The 16572-nt window shown below is 44.2% G+C and overlaps 1 protein-coding gene and 1 pseudogene across 1 annotated transcript; both read left to right on the top strand.

The window, feature by feature from the left end:
- The first annotated feature begins 11359 nt into the window (after window positions 1-11359).
- On the top strand, window positions 11360-12952 carry LOC123153872 (chitinase CLP-like; annotated as a pseudogene).
- A 2275-nt stretch (window positions 12953-15227) lies between these two features.
- Window positions 15228-16291, top strand: LOC123147430 (uncharacterized). Its single transcript, XM_044566679.1, has 3 exons — window positions 15228-15481; window positions 15606-15830; window positions 15950-16291. The coding sequence occupies exons 1-3, from the start codon at window positions 15344-15346 to the stop codon at window positions 16145-16147; spliced, it is 561 nt and encodes a 186-aa protein (XP_044422614.1). The 5' UTR covers window positions 15228-15343; the 3' UTR covers window positions 16148-16291.
- Window positions 16292-16572: the final 281 nt, after the last annotated feature.

Here is a 16572-nt window from a genome sequence, read left to right as displayed (position 1 = left end):
ATTCCACCGCCGTAACTTTCTGTATCCACGAGATCCCATCTTGGGGCCTGTTCCGGAGCTCCGCCGGAGGAGGCATCGATCACAGAGGGCTTCTACATCAACACCATAGCCTCTCCGATGAAGTGTGAGTAGTTTACTTCAGACCTACGGGTGCATAGTTAGTAGCTAGATGGCTTCTTCCCTCTTTTTGGATCTCAATACAATGCTCTCCCCCTCTCTTGTGGAGATCTATTTGATGTAATCTTCTTTTTGCGGTGTGTTTGTTGAGACCGATGAATTGTGGGTTTATGATCAAGTCTATCTATGAATAATATTTGAATCTTCTCTGGATTATTTTATGTATGATTGGTTATCTTTGCAAGTCTCTTCGAATTATCAGTTTGGTTTGGCCTACTAGATTGATCTTTCTTGCAATGGGAGAAGTGCTTAGCTTTGGGTTCAATCTTGGAGTGTCCTTTCCCGGTGACAGTAAGGGCAGCAATGCACGTATTGTACTATTGCCATCGAGGATAACAAGATGGGGTTTTCTTCATATTCCATGAGTCTATCCCTCTACATCATGTCATCTTGCTTAAGGCATTACTCTATTTTTAACTTAATACTCTAGATGCATGCTGGATAGCGGTCGATGAGTGGAGTGATAGTAGTAGATGCAGGCAGGAGTCGGTCTACTTGTCTTGGACGTGATGCCTATATACATGATCATACCTAGATATTCTCATAACTATGCTCAATTCTGTCAATTGCTCAACAGTAATTTGTTCACCCACTGTAGAATACTTATGGTCTCGAGAGAAGCCACTAGTGAAACCTATGGCCCTCGGGTCTATCTTAATCATATTAATCTCCTACTACTTAGTTATTTACTTTGTTATTTACTTTGCCTTTATTTTACCTTGCATCTTTATCATAAAAATATCAAAAATATTATCTTATCATATCTATCAGATCTCACTCTCGTAAGTGGCCCTATAGGGATTGACAACCCCTATTTGCGTTGGTTGCGAGGATTTATTTGTTTTGTGCAGGTACAAGGGACTCGCGCGTAGCCTCCTACTGGATTGATACCTTGGTTCTCAAAAACTGACGGAAATGCTTACGCTACTTTGCTGCATCATCCCTTCCTCTTCGGAGAAAACCAACGCAGTGCTAAAAGAGGTAGCATTTGTCTGTCCTGAAAGGTTACTGAGAGCAGGCCAATCTTTGATGGTTACAAATAGCAACGTGTGCAGGTTAAATTCCTGCTGTTTGTGCTCATCCCACACACGTACACCATTTCCATTCCACAGCTGTAAAAGTTCTTCCACTAATGGCCTTAGGTACACATCAATGTCGTTGTCGGGTTGCTTAGGGCCTTGGATGAGAATTGGCATCATAATGAACTTCTGCTTCATGCACATCCAAGGAGGAAGGTTATACATACATAGAGTGACGGGCTAGGTGCTGTGATTGCTGCTTTGCTCCCCGAAAGGATTAATGCCATCCGCGCTTAAACCAAAACCATACGTTCCTTGCGTCAGCTGCAAACTCAGCCCAGTACTTTCTCTCGATTTTACTCCACTGTGACCCGTCAGCCGGTGCTCTCAAATCTCATCTTTCTTACGACCCTCTCTGTGCCACCGCATCAACTTGGCATGCTCTTCGTTTCTGAACAGACGTTTCAACTGTGGTATTATAGGAGCATACCAAATCACCTTCGCAGGAACCCTCTTCCTGGGGGGCTCGCCGTCAACATCACTAGGGTCATCTCGTCTGATCTTATACCGCAATGCACTGCATACCGGGCATGCGTTCAAATCCTCGTATGCACCGCGGTAGAGGATGCAGTCATTAGGGCATGCATGTATCTTCTGCACCTCCAATCCTAGAGGGCATATGACCTTCTTTGCTGCATACGTACCGTCGGGCAATTCGTTATCCTTTGGAAGCTTCTTCTTCAATATTTTCAGTAGCTTCTCAAATCCTTTGTCAGGCACAGCATTCTCTGCCTTCCACTGTAGCAATTCCAGTATGGTACCGAGCTTTGTGTTGCCATCTTCGCAATTGGGGTACAACCCTTTTTTGTGATCCTCTAACATGCGACCGAACTTCAGCTTCTCCTTTTGACTTTCGCATTGTGTCCTCGCATCGACAATGACCCGGCGGAGATCATCATCATCGGGCACATCGTCTGGTTCCTCTTGATCTTCAGCAGCTTCCCCCATTGTAGCATCACCGTATTTAGGGGGCACATAGTTGTCATCGTCCTCTTCTTCTTTGTTGTCTTCCATCATAACCCCTATTTCTCCGTGCCTCGTCCAAACATAATAGTGTTGCATGAAACCCTTATAAAGCAGGTGGGTGTGAAGGATTTTCCGGTTAGAGTAAGACTTCGTATTCCCACAATTAGGGCATGGACAACACATAAAACCATTCTGCTTGTTTGCCTCGGCCACTTCGAGAAAATTATGCAGGCTCTTATTGTACTCGGAGGTTTGTCTGTCACCATACATCCATTGCCGGTTCATCTGCGTGCGTTATATATAATTATGTGTGTAAAAGAAATAAAATTAGACAAGTATCTATCTAAAGTAAGAAATTTTTTTCTTTCAGAAAGAAGATAAGAACAAGAGGCTCACCACGGTGGTGCCGACGACGAGATCGGCGCGGGCGATCGGCGACGGTGAAGACGGGGATGGGGCGTGACGGAGAAAACTTAACTAGCGTGGCTCGGGCATTTCATTGAACACCTCATGTGCATAAGAGGTGAGCTAGAGCACCCAAATGCCCTCCCCTCGCCGGCCAAAAAAACAGAGCAGTGTGGACTGCTCTGCTCGCCGGCCAAAAAAACAGAGAAGTGTGGACTGCTCTGCTCGCTGATGTCTACTACATAACCTTCTTCTTGTAGACATTGTTGGGCCTCCAAGTGTAGATGTTTGTAGGACAGTAGCAAATGTCCCTCAAGTGGATGATCTAAGGTTTATCAATCCATAGGAGGTGTAGGATGAAGATAGTCTCTCTCAAGAAACCCTGCAACCAAATAACAAAGAGTCTCTTGTGTCCCCAACATACCCAATACAATGGTAAATTGTATAGGTGCACTAGTTCGGCGAAGAGATGGTGATACAAGTGGTATATGGATGGTAGATAAAGGTTTTTGTAATCTGAAAATATAAAAACAGCAAGGTAACTAATGATAAAAGTGAACGTAAACGGTATTGCAATGCTAGGAAACAAGGCCTAGGATTCATACTTTCACTAGTGCAAGTTCTCTCAACAATAATAACATAATTGGATCACATAACTATCCCTCAACATGCAACAAAGAGTCACTCCAAAAGTCACTAATAGCGGAGAAAAAACGAAGAGATTATGGAAGGGTACGAAACCACCTCAAAGTTATTCTTTCCAATCAATCCGTTGGCCTTTTCCTATAAGTGTCACAAACAGCCCTAGAGTTCGTACTAGAGGCAAATCAACCAAAACCCTAATGTCACCTAGATACTCCATTGTCACCTCAAGCATCCGTGGGTATGATTATACGATATGCATCACACAATCTCAGATTCATCTATTCAACCAACACCTAGAACCTCAAAGTGTGCCCCAAAGTTTCTGCCGGAGAATCACGACGAAAACGTGTGCCAACTCCTATGCATAGGTTCATGGGCGGAACCCGCAAGTTGATCGCCAAAACATACATCAAGTGAATCACGTGATATCCCATTGTCACCACAAATACGCACGGCAAGACATACATCAAGTGTTCTCAAATCTTTATGGACTCAATCCGATAAGATAACTTCAAAGGGGAAACTCAATCCATTACAAGAGAGTAGAGGGGGGAAGAAACATCATAAGATCCACCTATAATAGCAAAGCTCGCGATACATCAAGATCGTGTCAAATCAAGAACACGAGAGAGAGAGATCAAACACATACCTACTGGTACATACCCTCAGCCCCGAGGGAGAACTACTCCCTCCTCATCATGGCAGCACCGGGATGATGAAGATGGCCATCGGAGAGGGATTGCCCCCTCCGGCAGGGTGCCGGAACGGGTTTAGATTGGCTTTTGGTGGCTACGAAGGCTTCTGGCGACGGAACTCCCGATCTATTGTGCTCTCTAATTGTTTTAGGGTATATGGAGATATATAGGCGGAAGAAGTACATCAGGGGAGCCACGAGAGGCCCACGAGGGTGGAGGGCAGGGGGGTGGGCGCGCCCCCCTGCCTCGTGCCTCCCTCGTTGCTTCCTTGACGTGGACTCCAAGTCTCCCGGGTTTCTTTCCTTCCAAAAATAAGTTTCGTGAAGTTTCAGGCCAATTGGACTCCGTTTGATTTTCCTTTTCTGTGATACTCTAAAACAAGGAAAACAACAGAAACTGACACTGGGCTCTGGGTTAATAGGTTAGTCCCAAAAATCATATAAAATAGCATATAAATGCATATAAAACATCCAAGGTTGATAATATAATAGCATGGAACAATAAAAAATTAAAGATACGTTCGAGACGTATCACTCGCCGGCGATGGGGTATATATAGGCAACTCATTTATCCCGGTTTGTGGCTGTAACCGGGACTAAAGGCCCCCTGCTGTCCCTGTTCTAGGCACGAACCGGGACCAATGGATGTGGGCCAGGAGCGAGGCTCATTGGTCCCGGTTCGTGCCTAGAACCGGGATAAATGGGTCCACATAAACCGGGATAAATGCCTCCCGAGGCCCGGCCGGGCCCCTAGGTGCACGAACTGGGACGTACGCCCCCCATGGGTCCCAGTTCGTGACTGAACCGGGACTAATGGGCTTGGCAGGCTTGAACCAAAGCCATGTTTTCTACTAGTGCAGAGCCATCATAATCATGTCCTTCCTCCTCCATTGTTCGATCGCCATAGCCTGCTTCACCCTCTCCTTCCAGACCATCGGTGTCATTGAGATACGATAGGACATCACCTCCGCCAGGGATTATGTCCCCCAACACATGTTCTGCTTCGAAGTCTCGGTGCTCCATAGTTTCTGCAAATAGTACAACTTGGCAATTAATATACAAACATGACAGATGGATATATTAGTGGCAAACGTAGACCTAGCTAGCTAATCACAACAAGGAATTATATTAGTGGCCTCGACGCTTCTAGGGTTTGGGGTGGCCTCGGCAATGCTTCTAGGGTTTGGGGTGGCCTCGATGACAACGCTCTTTTAACTTGGTAAATTTGGGTGGCCTCGGCAGCGTTTCTAGGGTTTGGGCCGGACCGCCTCTCTCATGATTGTCCGATGTCCTGACCGACAAGGGATTTAACAAAATGGCGCCATTCTGGATGTGCAGAAAATGGTCCATATTTTTCCTGATCTCATCTAGCCTTCTATAATTCAAGTTGTCTAGTGTCAAAGAATTCAAGAAAATAATGGCTTCATCATTAGCCGGAAATGACACGCGCATATGGTATGAAGCTCTTCAAAGTTGTTTTGGAATGGAGTTCCTGATAGAATAATTCGCTTTTTGGTACAAACTTCAGCAAGAGCCTTCTGAATATCGCTATTTGGAAGGCCTTTGCTGAAATTCGTACCAAAAGGTGAATTATTCTATTACGAACTCTGTTGCAAAACAAATTTGAAGAGCTTCGTAGCATCATACGCCTGTTACTTCCAGCTAATAATGAATCCATGGATTTCTTCAATACTTTGACAGACAACGTGACATATAGAAGAATATAGATAGATAGATAGATGAGATTAGAAAAAAAAATTGGATCAACTTGTGCACATCCATAATGGGGGCATTCTTGATAAATCTGGACCCTCGACCCCTCGATGACCCTCGACCCCTCGGCGACCCTCGACCCTCTACACTAGTTCACGACCCTCGACCACTCGGTGATCCACGACCCTCTACCCTAGTTCCCGACCCTCGACCCCCTCATGTCACGTTTGTCTAGTGTCAATGGATTCAACAAAACCATGTCTTCATCATTAGGCGAAAGTAACAGACGCATGATGGTACCAAGCTCTCCAAAGTTGGTTTGTTACAAAGTTCAGCAAGAGCCTTTCGAATATCGCTATTTGGTAGGCCTTTGCTGAAATTCGTACCAAAAGGCGAATTATCCTATCTGGGACTCCATTCCAGAACAACTTTGCAGAACTTCGTACCATCATGCCCCGGTTACTTCCGGCTAATGATGTAGCCATGGATTTCTTCAATAGTTTGTCACAAGGCAACCTCTCGACCCCTAGGCGATCCTCGACCCTTGAACCCTCGGCCCCTCAAAGACCCTAGAACCCTCGACCCCTCGACGAACCTCAACCCTCGAACCCTCGGCCCCTCGACGACCCTCGAACCCTCGACCCTCGACCCCTCGGTGACCCTCGACCCTCTACCCTAGTTCCTGACCCTCGACCACTCGGTGATCCTCGACACCCTCGTTCCTGATAAAAATTAAGAAGAGGAAGAGGAAGAAAAAAAGAGGAGAAGAAGAAAAAAAGGAGAAGAAGAAGGAATAGAGGAGGAGAAGAAAAAATCTAAGGAGAAGAAGAAGGAATAGAGGAGGAGAACAAAAAATCTAAGGAGAAGAAGAAGGAATAGAGGAGAAGAAGAAAAAATCTTCTTCTTCTCCTCTATTCCTTCTTCTTCTCCTTTTTTTCTTCTTCTTGCTCTTCTTATTTATTTTTCCTCTTCTTCCTCTACTCTTCTTCTCCTTCTTCTTCTCCTTCTTCCTCTTCTTATTTTCCTTTTTCCTGTCCTTCTTTTTCTTCTTGTTCCTTCTTCCTTCTTCCTCTTTTCTTTCTTTTCCTTATTTTACTTTTTCCTCTCCGATCCACTAACCTAAAATGTACTAACCTAAAATGCACTAACAGTACAACAAACCTAAAATGAACTAACCTAAAATCGATATCTACTAACAACTTAAATAAAAAAATTAATACATATATAAAAAAACATCATCATATCATCATCTATGAACAAAAAAATGCACTAACAGTTTCTTTCTTCTTTTTTTGAGAATTACAATTGTCTAAAGAAACTGTGGTTCACGTCTCGTGCAGTTCACGTCGACGTTGAGAACAAAAAAAAAGCACTAACAGGTCACTAATTAACCAAAATACATTTTACTATTTTGCTAATCAGCGTGTTTTGGTTATTTCGTTTCTTAACTGTCTCGTGCAGTTCACGTCGACATTGATGTTGGTTGCGACTGGGATCCTGTTAATCTCCTTTGGAGTGATGCGTGATCTTCATCTTTCATCCTGACCTGCGTGACTTGGTCTTCGTTGCTTTCGCTGTCTTGCTATCAACAGCGGCGATGTTTGTTTGCTCAAAGTCGAGGAAATTAACAAGAACAAGATTGTTGGTGGAAAATGTGAAGATGCCTCAGATCTAGCTAGTCTAGGTCGAAAGCCTGGGTATCTAAAATGCAACTGCCTAACTCGTTTTGTTAATCTATATAAACTTTGACAAACCATATAGAAGAACTTGACCCGCGAAGCATGGTACCTGTGAGCGAAAATTCCTTTCTGCTCCGAAGCTCACTTGAGCTCGGTGAACAATAAAATCGAAAAAATTCAAAAGTTCAAAGTGCTTGCAAAAATTCATCGTGAAATCACATTCTTGTAAGATGTGGCAAAAAAATCAGTGCTCTAAAATACTTTCGTAAATAGCATTTTCTGAGTACCGATTTGTTTTTTTTTTTTTGCCACGCCTTCTAGAAATGTGATTTCATGACGAATTTTTGCAAGCACTTAAAACTTTTGTCAATGTTTCTCCAAAAAAAATGATTTTTTTAAAATCAATTTTGTTTTGATTTTAATGTTCACCCGAGCTCATTTGAGCTCGGGTGCAGAAACTCTGCGTCTGTGAACCACTTGTGAGTTCCTCTCTTCTCCTTTTTTGAGAATTCATGGTACTTATGAGTACATTGGCATGCATGTACAAAGAATGCCCACTTCCAATTGTCCAAAGAAGCCCCTCTCCTTATGTCCCTACTGCAACGCACTGCTTGCCTCTACACCCACCCCAATCTAAAACGTTGGGGCAATGCCCAATTTAAAACATTTAGCACTGCACAGGCCCTCATGTACCTCTACTCAACACTAATGATCAGTCTTGCTATAAGGAAAACACCAACAAACTATATTTTACAACACTAGTAAGTATGCACGTGCAACACGTCTTGACTGTCATCAAATAATTACGAAAATAGTAATATTGCACATGCAATGCATGGTTAGACTAACATAAATTTAAACAAAAACATTATAAGCTCATTAATGGTAGAGCAAGAAGTAAAACATCAATATCTATGTCAAGCCCTTGTTTTCATATATCATTTCAAGGGCCTAACATTTAGCGATGTCATGCAACTTTAGTAGAGAAGCAGAAATCATCTAGGCATTGATAAATGGAGAAAATTATCTATCTCAACATCATGCAACATGCATCGGGAATCTTTATTTAAACACTTGCTTGATAGAAAGTAGTAAGCAATATTTAGGATGCCTTATGTACTTTTGATCTATCGACTATTAATAACACTGTAATTCCTAAAATTGAATCACCGCCTAGGGGTTGGTGACCAGTTTGCAGAAGAGGAGCAGATCACATTGTGTCATTTGAAATATCCATGGAGAGAGGAAATGAACAAATAAGTCTCTAGTAAACTCTCACAGGATGGAGACAGCAAAGTGATGAATCAGACGGCGGCGGCGGGATGCGTTGAGCCGTAGCAACCCCTGTCAAGTGGGACCAGTCACACACTGAAGGGATCAGGTTGACGGTGGCGTGACAACGCCCATGTGACACGATGGACAGTGAATCTCATGTGGTCATGCCCACGGGGCGTGATGAAGAGGTCTCAGGCTGCGGATTTTTGGCAGCGTACACAGCATCAGCGGCTACCCCGAGCGGCGGCTGGTGCCTTGTGGCTCACATCTATCGACATGGCAATTCACTTTTATTCATGCTGAAATTCATAGGAGAAATATTTAGCTTTCAGAAAACCCAAGTGTACAAACTCTAACGAAGATGAGCAAGGAGTTGTCTGCCACACTTGATTCTTGTGAGAGTCCGCAGAAGATTTAAAAATTTAAATAAAAATGATAGTCCAAGATAAGATCAATAATTCAATGTTCTTGTTATTTAGTCAATCGAGAGGAGCAAGAAAAGATTTGTCTTTAGCATGATAGTCAATTAGTCAGGAATACTTCAGATATAGAAGAGTATGAAAAGTAGTGTTTTGAGACTAATAATTGAGATGCCAAGAAGTACCTATTTCGTCTGAAATGTAAGTCTATGCATTACCAATTATGCCTTATATAATTTACTCCACTGATGAAAATGGCTACTTTTATTACAGTAAGTGTATGTAATGAGAAGAGAAAGCTACACTACACTTACATAATTTAGCCTGGTGATGCAAGTGGCCACTGTTTTTACAGGAATGCTTATGGGGTTTGGAGAGAGAAAATATATAATGTTCACACTGGAAGATGAGACAGTTCCATATCAATCTCAATATGGAAACTGAAACCATATACATTGACATAACAAGAAGAACTGCAACAATACCCAGCAACAAATATCACATACACCTGAGAGATATCAGCATCCATGTGACCTTGAAACTGCACAAGGAAATATCATAACAAAAGTTTTATATTGTCGGATAGGATACAACAACCATGCATCTTTTTAAGAAAGTTGACAATCAGCTCGTAAACAAAGTACCTTGCTAATTGCAAAACATCCTCTAGTATCATCTGTGTATTATCATGTAGCAAAGCTCCCTACCGTATATTAGCCTAACAAACCTGCCGAAGCTAGCTGCATTTAGCAAACACAAAAGTCAGAACAAGTTAAGAAAATCAATATTAAGAGGAGATGAGTAGTATGTCTACGGGGATAAAATAATACGATGGACCGACATGAACACTGAACAAATATGGGCACAAATATGCGTTATCACCCAAACCCGAAGACATTTCTACACAACTTTTTGGTTTTTTACCATGAGGATTAAATGAGCCTATGAGTGTGCAGTGTGTGTCAACGGTTCCAAAATCAGGAAGAGCAATATTGAGTTGAAAAACAACACACGCATCACATCAGTACATGCAGTTCAATAACCCAATGCCCTTAAGAATTTCTAGTGCTCCTGATCCGCATGTGTTTCCAATTTGCTCAAATAGGTTGTTACTTATCTTTGGCAAGTCTATCGTGAACTAATTTTTGAAACTGACCATAAGTTCAATCAAGAATTTGGGCCCTGAACAATACTGAGTTTGTATTTATCTGCAGAGATGCATCATTATTGTATTTATCTTTCAATTTTTCAGAAAAGAAGTTTGAAGGATAGAGCAGTACCAGCCAAAAGAATAGTTTAGAATCTAATTGAGTTTCAAACCTAATTTTCCACACAAAGCCTCCGTCTTCTCCACCAAATCATTGTATGCCTTCTTATGAAATCTTTTGTTTTCATTTATGATGTTTTCCTGCACTATCAGAGCAGGTTATTTCAAATAAGCCCTAAATAGTCTATGTGAAGCAATAAAGTGGGAATTAGAAAAAATCAACAACAAAACTATGTCTTATGATTTAATAGCTTAAAAGGGATGATATTATGAGTTTAAACAAAGCAGTGATTGACATAGTCGCAAAGGTTCACCTGCCGACTTTCTTCCTCCCAGTAGATATGGAAATGAGAGTAGTCACTGATCTAGAATAAAATACAGGAAAAGAATGATGGAAAAGATAGAGCACCTGTGACAAACACAAACATCCAAGGGACTTCAGTGTCCCATTGTTCTCGTCTTAGTCGCCACCACACCTCTTCCTAGTGGCAACCTGACAAGCGACGATCGAGAGAGCAGTACAAAAGAACACATGTCATTGATGCCCAGGGATACTGGACTGTTGCTATGATTTACTGAAGTTAGTTGAAGGCCTCGACGGTTCCCTGTTTATGTAGTTCATGATGGTATGTTCAGTTCACATAGATGTATGATTTATAGGAAACACATTATCTGCCCTATGAAATGATTGTCAGTACTGCAGGAGTGAGCAGTAATGAAGAAGATATGTTGCACTGTCTTATGTTCCTCAGAAGTGGAGTATTTAACCAAAAACTACCACATTTCATGGAAACGTGTCCAGAAACTACCACGTTACGAATTTGTGCCGAAAACTACCACTTTTTTGCTAATCTGTGACTAAAAACTACCATGTCGGGAAAATGCCCGATTCGCCTCTTCTAAACGCCTTTCTAACAGAATGGGCCCACAAGTCAGGTTGACCGTTAACATTGACCGTTATTACAAATGGGACCCACACGTTAACCCTCTTCTTCCTCCTCTCTCCTTCTCTTTGGCATTTCCACAAACACCCCGTGTGTGTGGCGGCCCTCAACGCCGGCTGCCCGGTCGTCCTCGAGCTCTCAGCCCCAGTCGTCACGTCGCCGTGCAGCGCCGACCACGGCCAGACCACGCACGTGACGCTGTCTGCCCGCTGTTCCCGGTCTCCTTCTCTGTCGCCGCCTCCTGCGGCGCCGTCGGCGTCGCGGGGCTCGCACGCTCCGCCCGCTCGTTCTCGGCGCAGGTCGCGAGCACGCAGAGGGTCGCTAGCTCGTTCGTGTTGTGCCTCCCAGGCGATGGCGACCGCGCGGGCGCGGCAATCTTCGGCGGCGGCCCTTTCTTCCTCGCTCGCCGGGCTGACCGGCCGGTAGTCACAACGCTCCTGTCCGAGGGGGTCCCGCTGCGCCGCCCGTTCGCCGGAGACCCCGGCTACTACGTCTCGGCCAGCAATGGCATCGCCATGGACGGAGCGCGTGTGGCATTCGCGAGCGCCGGTGCGCTCATCGTCGGCTTCTCCACCATGGTCCGCTACACGGAGCTTCGCCACGACGTGTACCGCCCCTTGATCGCGGCCTTCGACCGCGCCATGGGCAGGAGCGCGAGGAGGGTCAGGCCGGCGGTGGCGCCGTTCGAGCTCTGCTACGACTCCATGAAGTTGCTATCGTCGCAGACGGGGTACTCGGTGCTAGAGGTGGACGTGATGCTGGAGGGCGGGCAGAACTGGACGGGTTTCAGCGGCAACTCCATGGCGCACGCTGGCTTCGACCGAGCTGACGTCGTCTGGGCCGACGCCGAGGACGACCTTGGCCCTCCCCCGCCAGCGCCCTGGTCGGAGACCTGCTCGAGGAGCAGGCCGGGGACGGCAGCAGCATCCAGAGCCACGCGCTCAGCTCGCTCGAGAAGGGCGCGTTGGTCAGGATCTCGGGCGAACTGCAGGTGCACACAAGGTGTTTGTAGAAATGCCAAAGAGCGGGAGAGAGGAGGAAGAAGAGGGTTAACGTGTGGGTCCCATTTGTAATAACGGTCAAAGTTAACGGTCAACTCGACTTGTGGGCCCATCCTGTCAGAAAGGCGTTTAGAAAAGGCGAATCGGGCACTTTTCTAACATGGTAGTTTTTAGTCACAGATTAGCAAAAAAATGGTAGTTTTCGACACAAATTCATAAAGTGGTAGTTTCTGGACACGTCCTCATGAAATGTGGTAGTTTTTGGTTAAATACTCTCAGAAATGAGTAGTTGATAAAAGGAAAGAAACCTGACTGGATAACCAACGCACATGATTCAGCTTTTTGGTGGATCAAGAGCTTTCTGATCTATGTGAGTTTGAGAAAACAAACAAGAGATGAAGAGATTGAGAGGGAAAAGAGATGTCAGGGGGCAGACCTGTATGGATGAGACAAGAGGGCATCGCTGGGAGCAGGTAACTCGTCAGCGGCGGGGAGGAGATACGTGCTCCGCGCCGCACACTCGCACGCGCACTATCGTTCACTCGCTGCCGGCCGCCCCGCGCCGCGTGCGTCCACGTCCCTCGCGGCGCCGATCTGGCAGAGGACGGAATGGTGTAGCCGCCTAGAAGAGAACGTCGCCATTGGGGAGCAGAGGCGGCCATCACCGAAGCCGTGTGGTTTGGCCTGAACCTGAAGGCAACGGCACCAGCGGGCTGGGCAGAGGAGAGCTTCCTGCACGGCGACGACTCTTTTGCCTTGGGATTTCTCCGCTCAGCAAACCCCGGTTAACTGACCTCGGCACGGGCACGCGTGGCGGCGGCGCCAGGCACGGTGGCGACCTCTGGAGCAAACGGCGGCAGCGGCGGCGGTGTTAGATTTCTTTTGCGTTTTCTTTCCTTTTGACGGGAGGCGGACGCTAGGTGCGTAATTTTTCCTCCGGTGCCAGAGCTGTAATTGATCGGGGTTGCTAGATGCAGATTAGGTTAGGTGTACTTAGCGATGAATATATTTATTTGTTTAATAGTAGTAGAGACTAGAGCCACCACACTAGCTGGCAATACAAACTTCCACCTGGGTCTCCTGGGCAAATCCCGGTCTCCCTTTTTTTTATTTTTACCAAATGGCACTTTCTCTAGGAAAATTCAACATGTCGGTTTTTAAAAATTTCAAACTATGTCACATGGCATTTTATTTATTACTCTCCCCGGTCCTAAATATAAGTCTTTTTAGAGATTCCAATATAGAATGCATATAGAGCAAATGAGTGAATCTACATCCTAAAATATGTCTATATACATCCATATATAATCTATATTAAAATCTCTAAAAAAGACTTACATATAAGAGATCGTATTTTTTTTAAGATATGATCTTTGAACGGGAATATATATGAACACATGGCATTTCTATATTAAGAGATGATATTTTGTATGATTAAGAGATGTCGTATTTATTATTAAGAGACAGCATTTAAACAGATGACATGTTTTGGTCTATGGAAAAGAAATATTCTCTCATTTCTACAGCATGGCAATTTGAAAAAAATTCAGATCATGGTAATTTAATAATTTGGTTTCTCTGTTTTCCTTATTTAAAACAGTGTATTTTTTCAAATCGTTTTTATATTTGTTTTTTGTGTTCAAAGAAAATTTTAATTTCTATTAATGGTGGGGATGTTTTTTTTTTTTGCTCAAAGTTGTGAAAATTAACAGGAAGAAGATTGTTGGTGAAAAATGTGAAGATGCCTCAGATCTAGTCCAGGTCGAAAGCCTAGGTATCTAAAATGCAACTGCCAAGGTCGTTTTCTTAATATAATAAACTCGACAAACCTTATAGAAGAAGATCACCACTGAAGCATGGTACTTGTGAGTTTCTTTCTTCTTCTTTTGAGAATTCCAATTCTCTAAAGAAACTGTGGTTCCCCAAGCCCCTCTCATTATGTCCCTACTTCAACGCATTGCTTGCCCCTACAACCACCCCAATCTAAAACGTTGGGCAGTGTCCAATTTAAAACGTTTACCACTGCACGGGCCTCCGTGTACCTCTACTCAACAGTAATGATCAATCTAGTGCTCGTCAAACACCGGGACGAGAAGAGAAGGGAACGGGAAAATGGTTATAATGAAGAAAACCCCACCAGGCCACAGGTATAGTAGATGGTTACCAGATGTATTGTTCCGCGAGTTCACTTGGCATGACTTATTCATGTGGTGTTGCATGCAGATGCAATTGACGTCAATCTTGATGTTGGGCAATGGGCATGAGAGGGGGCACGTTGTTGTTCTTGGGGTTGATGGTCTTCATCTTCCGGCTGGACTTGCATCACTTGGCCTTCATCGCGTTATTGGTCTCGGTTTCCACATCGTTGATAGTTTTAATCATGACAGTTGCGGAATTCAATCTGGAACGAATCTTAGAGAGAGATGCAAAGATCACAAGGCTCTAGTCTAGTCTGAAGCCTCGGTTTGGAAGGTGCATTTTCTTAGTTATTTTCTAGGGTGAGTAATAATAAATTAACTCGACAACACTTCCACATTGAAGTCTGTTCTTCGTCAAAGAAAAAAAAATCTCTCCCGGCAGAGTTAAGTTTCAGCACCCTAGAGTTCCACCTCGTTGGCGTTACAACGTCGGAGCAAATGTATCTCATTGCCAACGCCTTTCTTTTTGTGGGGGGCAACCGTTTTTTTCTTTTCATGCCGTACCCGCACGGACAGAATATATATGAGAGAAGGGTGGCACAAGATCGCTTTAAACACCATCCCTACATGCTATATAACAATCTCAATCTTATGTAATTTTATTTTTTTTGAGATTCGATCTTGTGAAAGTTTGTTGAGATAATGAGATTGAGAGGGTATGTTAAAAGGTGTACATTACGTTGCTGAAACGTTCACTTTCATCCAGCCGGTTGTTATGATCTGCCGAACGTCTGTTAGTTAGAAGATAGAGGTTGTTATACGGCATGTAAAATATCTATGTAGAGGTAGGGGTTCTGCGTCGCAACCTTGTTACCCTCCCTCCCTCCATCCCTCCCTCCCTGATTCCACGCAGCACAGCGAGCTTGTTCCTTACCAGCAGCATGACGAAGATAATCTCCGACGAGCTGCCGAGCAGCACTTCAGCGGAGACCACCAAAGGCAAAGGGCAGCCGTCACCGGCGGCTGGATCAGCGGCGCACCTTGACGACGACGAGGAGGACGACGACAAAGTCTTTCAGGTACGTACGTGCTCTCTATATCATCAGCTACCAAGGCTAATTCGATCTTGGTGTGTTTATGTGAGTTTGTACGTCCATGATTCCATCAATGGTGCTTACTAATTTTGTGTGTGCACGCATGCAGCACGTGATGGTCACTTTCTTCATGTTCGTTTTCTTCGTCATGTACGCCTTGTTATTGTGGTCGGATCTAGGGCATTGGTACAACGTAATCTTCACCGCCATCACCTTCCTCTACTCCATGGTCATGATCCACGTGTGGCTTATCAAACGGCGGGACCAGAAGAAGACATGTGAGCCCGAAGCATGCGAATTGACAACTGCTATTAGCACACCCGGAGCACCAGAGGTACTATTTGCCGATTGACGCCTGCAAGGGACCTAATAAACCAGTAGTACTACTGTAATTTTGTTTTCGCTAATCAACCCGTTTGTGATTCATTTTCGTGCATTACTTGTTTCGTGCAGTTGATGCTGCTGGCAACCGGGATCATGTTAATCTCCTTGGGGTTGGCAATCTTCGTATTTCGCCCAGATTCCTTTGACTTGGCCTTGGTTGCTTTCACGGTCTTTTTATCGACGGCGGCCATGTTTATTTTCCTGAAATGTGCGAAAGTTGAAAGGAAGCGTTTAGAAGAACTTAACGCTACCTCAGATCTAGTCTAGTTCCAAAGCATTGGCATCTAAAGTGCAACTGCCATGTTTGTTTTATTTACTGAATATACTCGATATATAAACCCTACAGAAGAAGATCTTTTTTCATGTTACTTTTCTGGATTTTGGCATGCATGGGCATTGATGGCTGTGATCTCCAGGAGTTTCTATAAGGGGAATTTTTGGAGATACAAGACCCACATATTTAGTCTCATTTCATAAATTCTGAGGGATAAAAGTCTTGATCGGGCCAAGCCGGCATAACAGTTAGTAGTTCGCATTACTGTCTCTTTTGAAGGGCGCACATTCGATTTTAGTATGGAACCCTGATTGCTTAAGGTTTAATACAATCATGTTGGATCTCCTAAAGACTGATTGCAACAGCTCAACCGGATGAGACATCTCTTATTTACCGAACGGCGTGTAGGCCAATAACC

Source organism: Triticum aestivum, chromosome 7A (assembly GCF_018294505.1).
Source record: "Triticum aestivum cultivar Chinese Spring chromosome 7A, IWGSC CS RefSeq v2.1, whole genome shotgun sequence".
Taxonomy (NCBI): Eukaryota; Viridiplantae; Streptophyta; class Magnoliopsida; order Poales; family Poaceae; genus Triticum; species Triticum aestivum.
This window is presented reverse-complemented; position numbering and strand designations above follow the sequence as displayed.

Excerpts from the sequence above, each read along its gene's own strand:
- LOC123147430 (XM_044566679.1), top strand. The coding sequence starts at position 15,344 with ATGACGAAGATAATCTCCGACGAGCTGCCGAGCAGCACTTCAGCGGAG. Across the intron at positions 15,482-15,605 it reads ACGACGACAAAGTCTTTCAG|CACGTGATGGTCACTTTCTT; the intron begins GTACGTACGTGC and ends GCACGCATGCAG. Across the intron at positions 15,831-15,949 it reads GCACACCCGGAGCACCAGAG|TTGATGCTGCTGGCAACCGG; the intron begins GTACTATTTGCC and ends TGTTTCGTGCAG.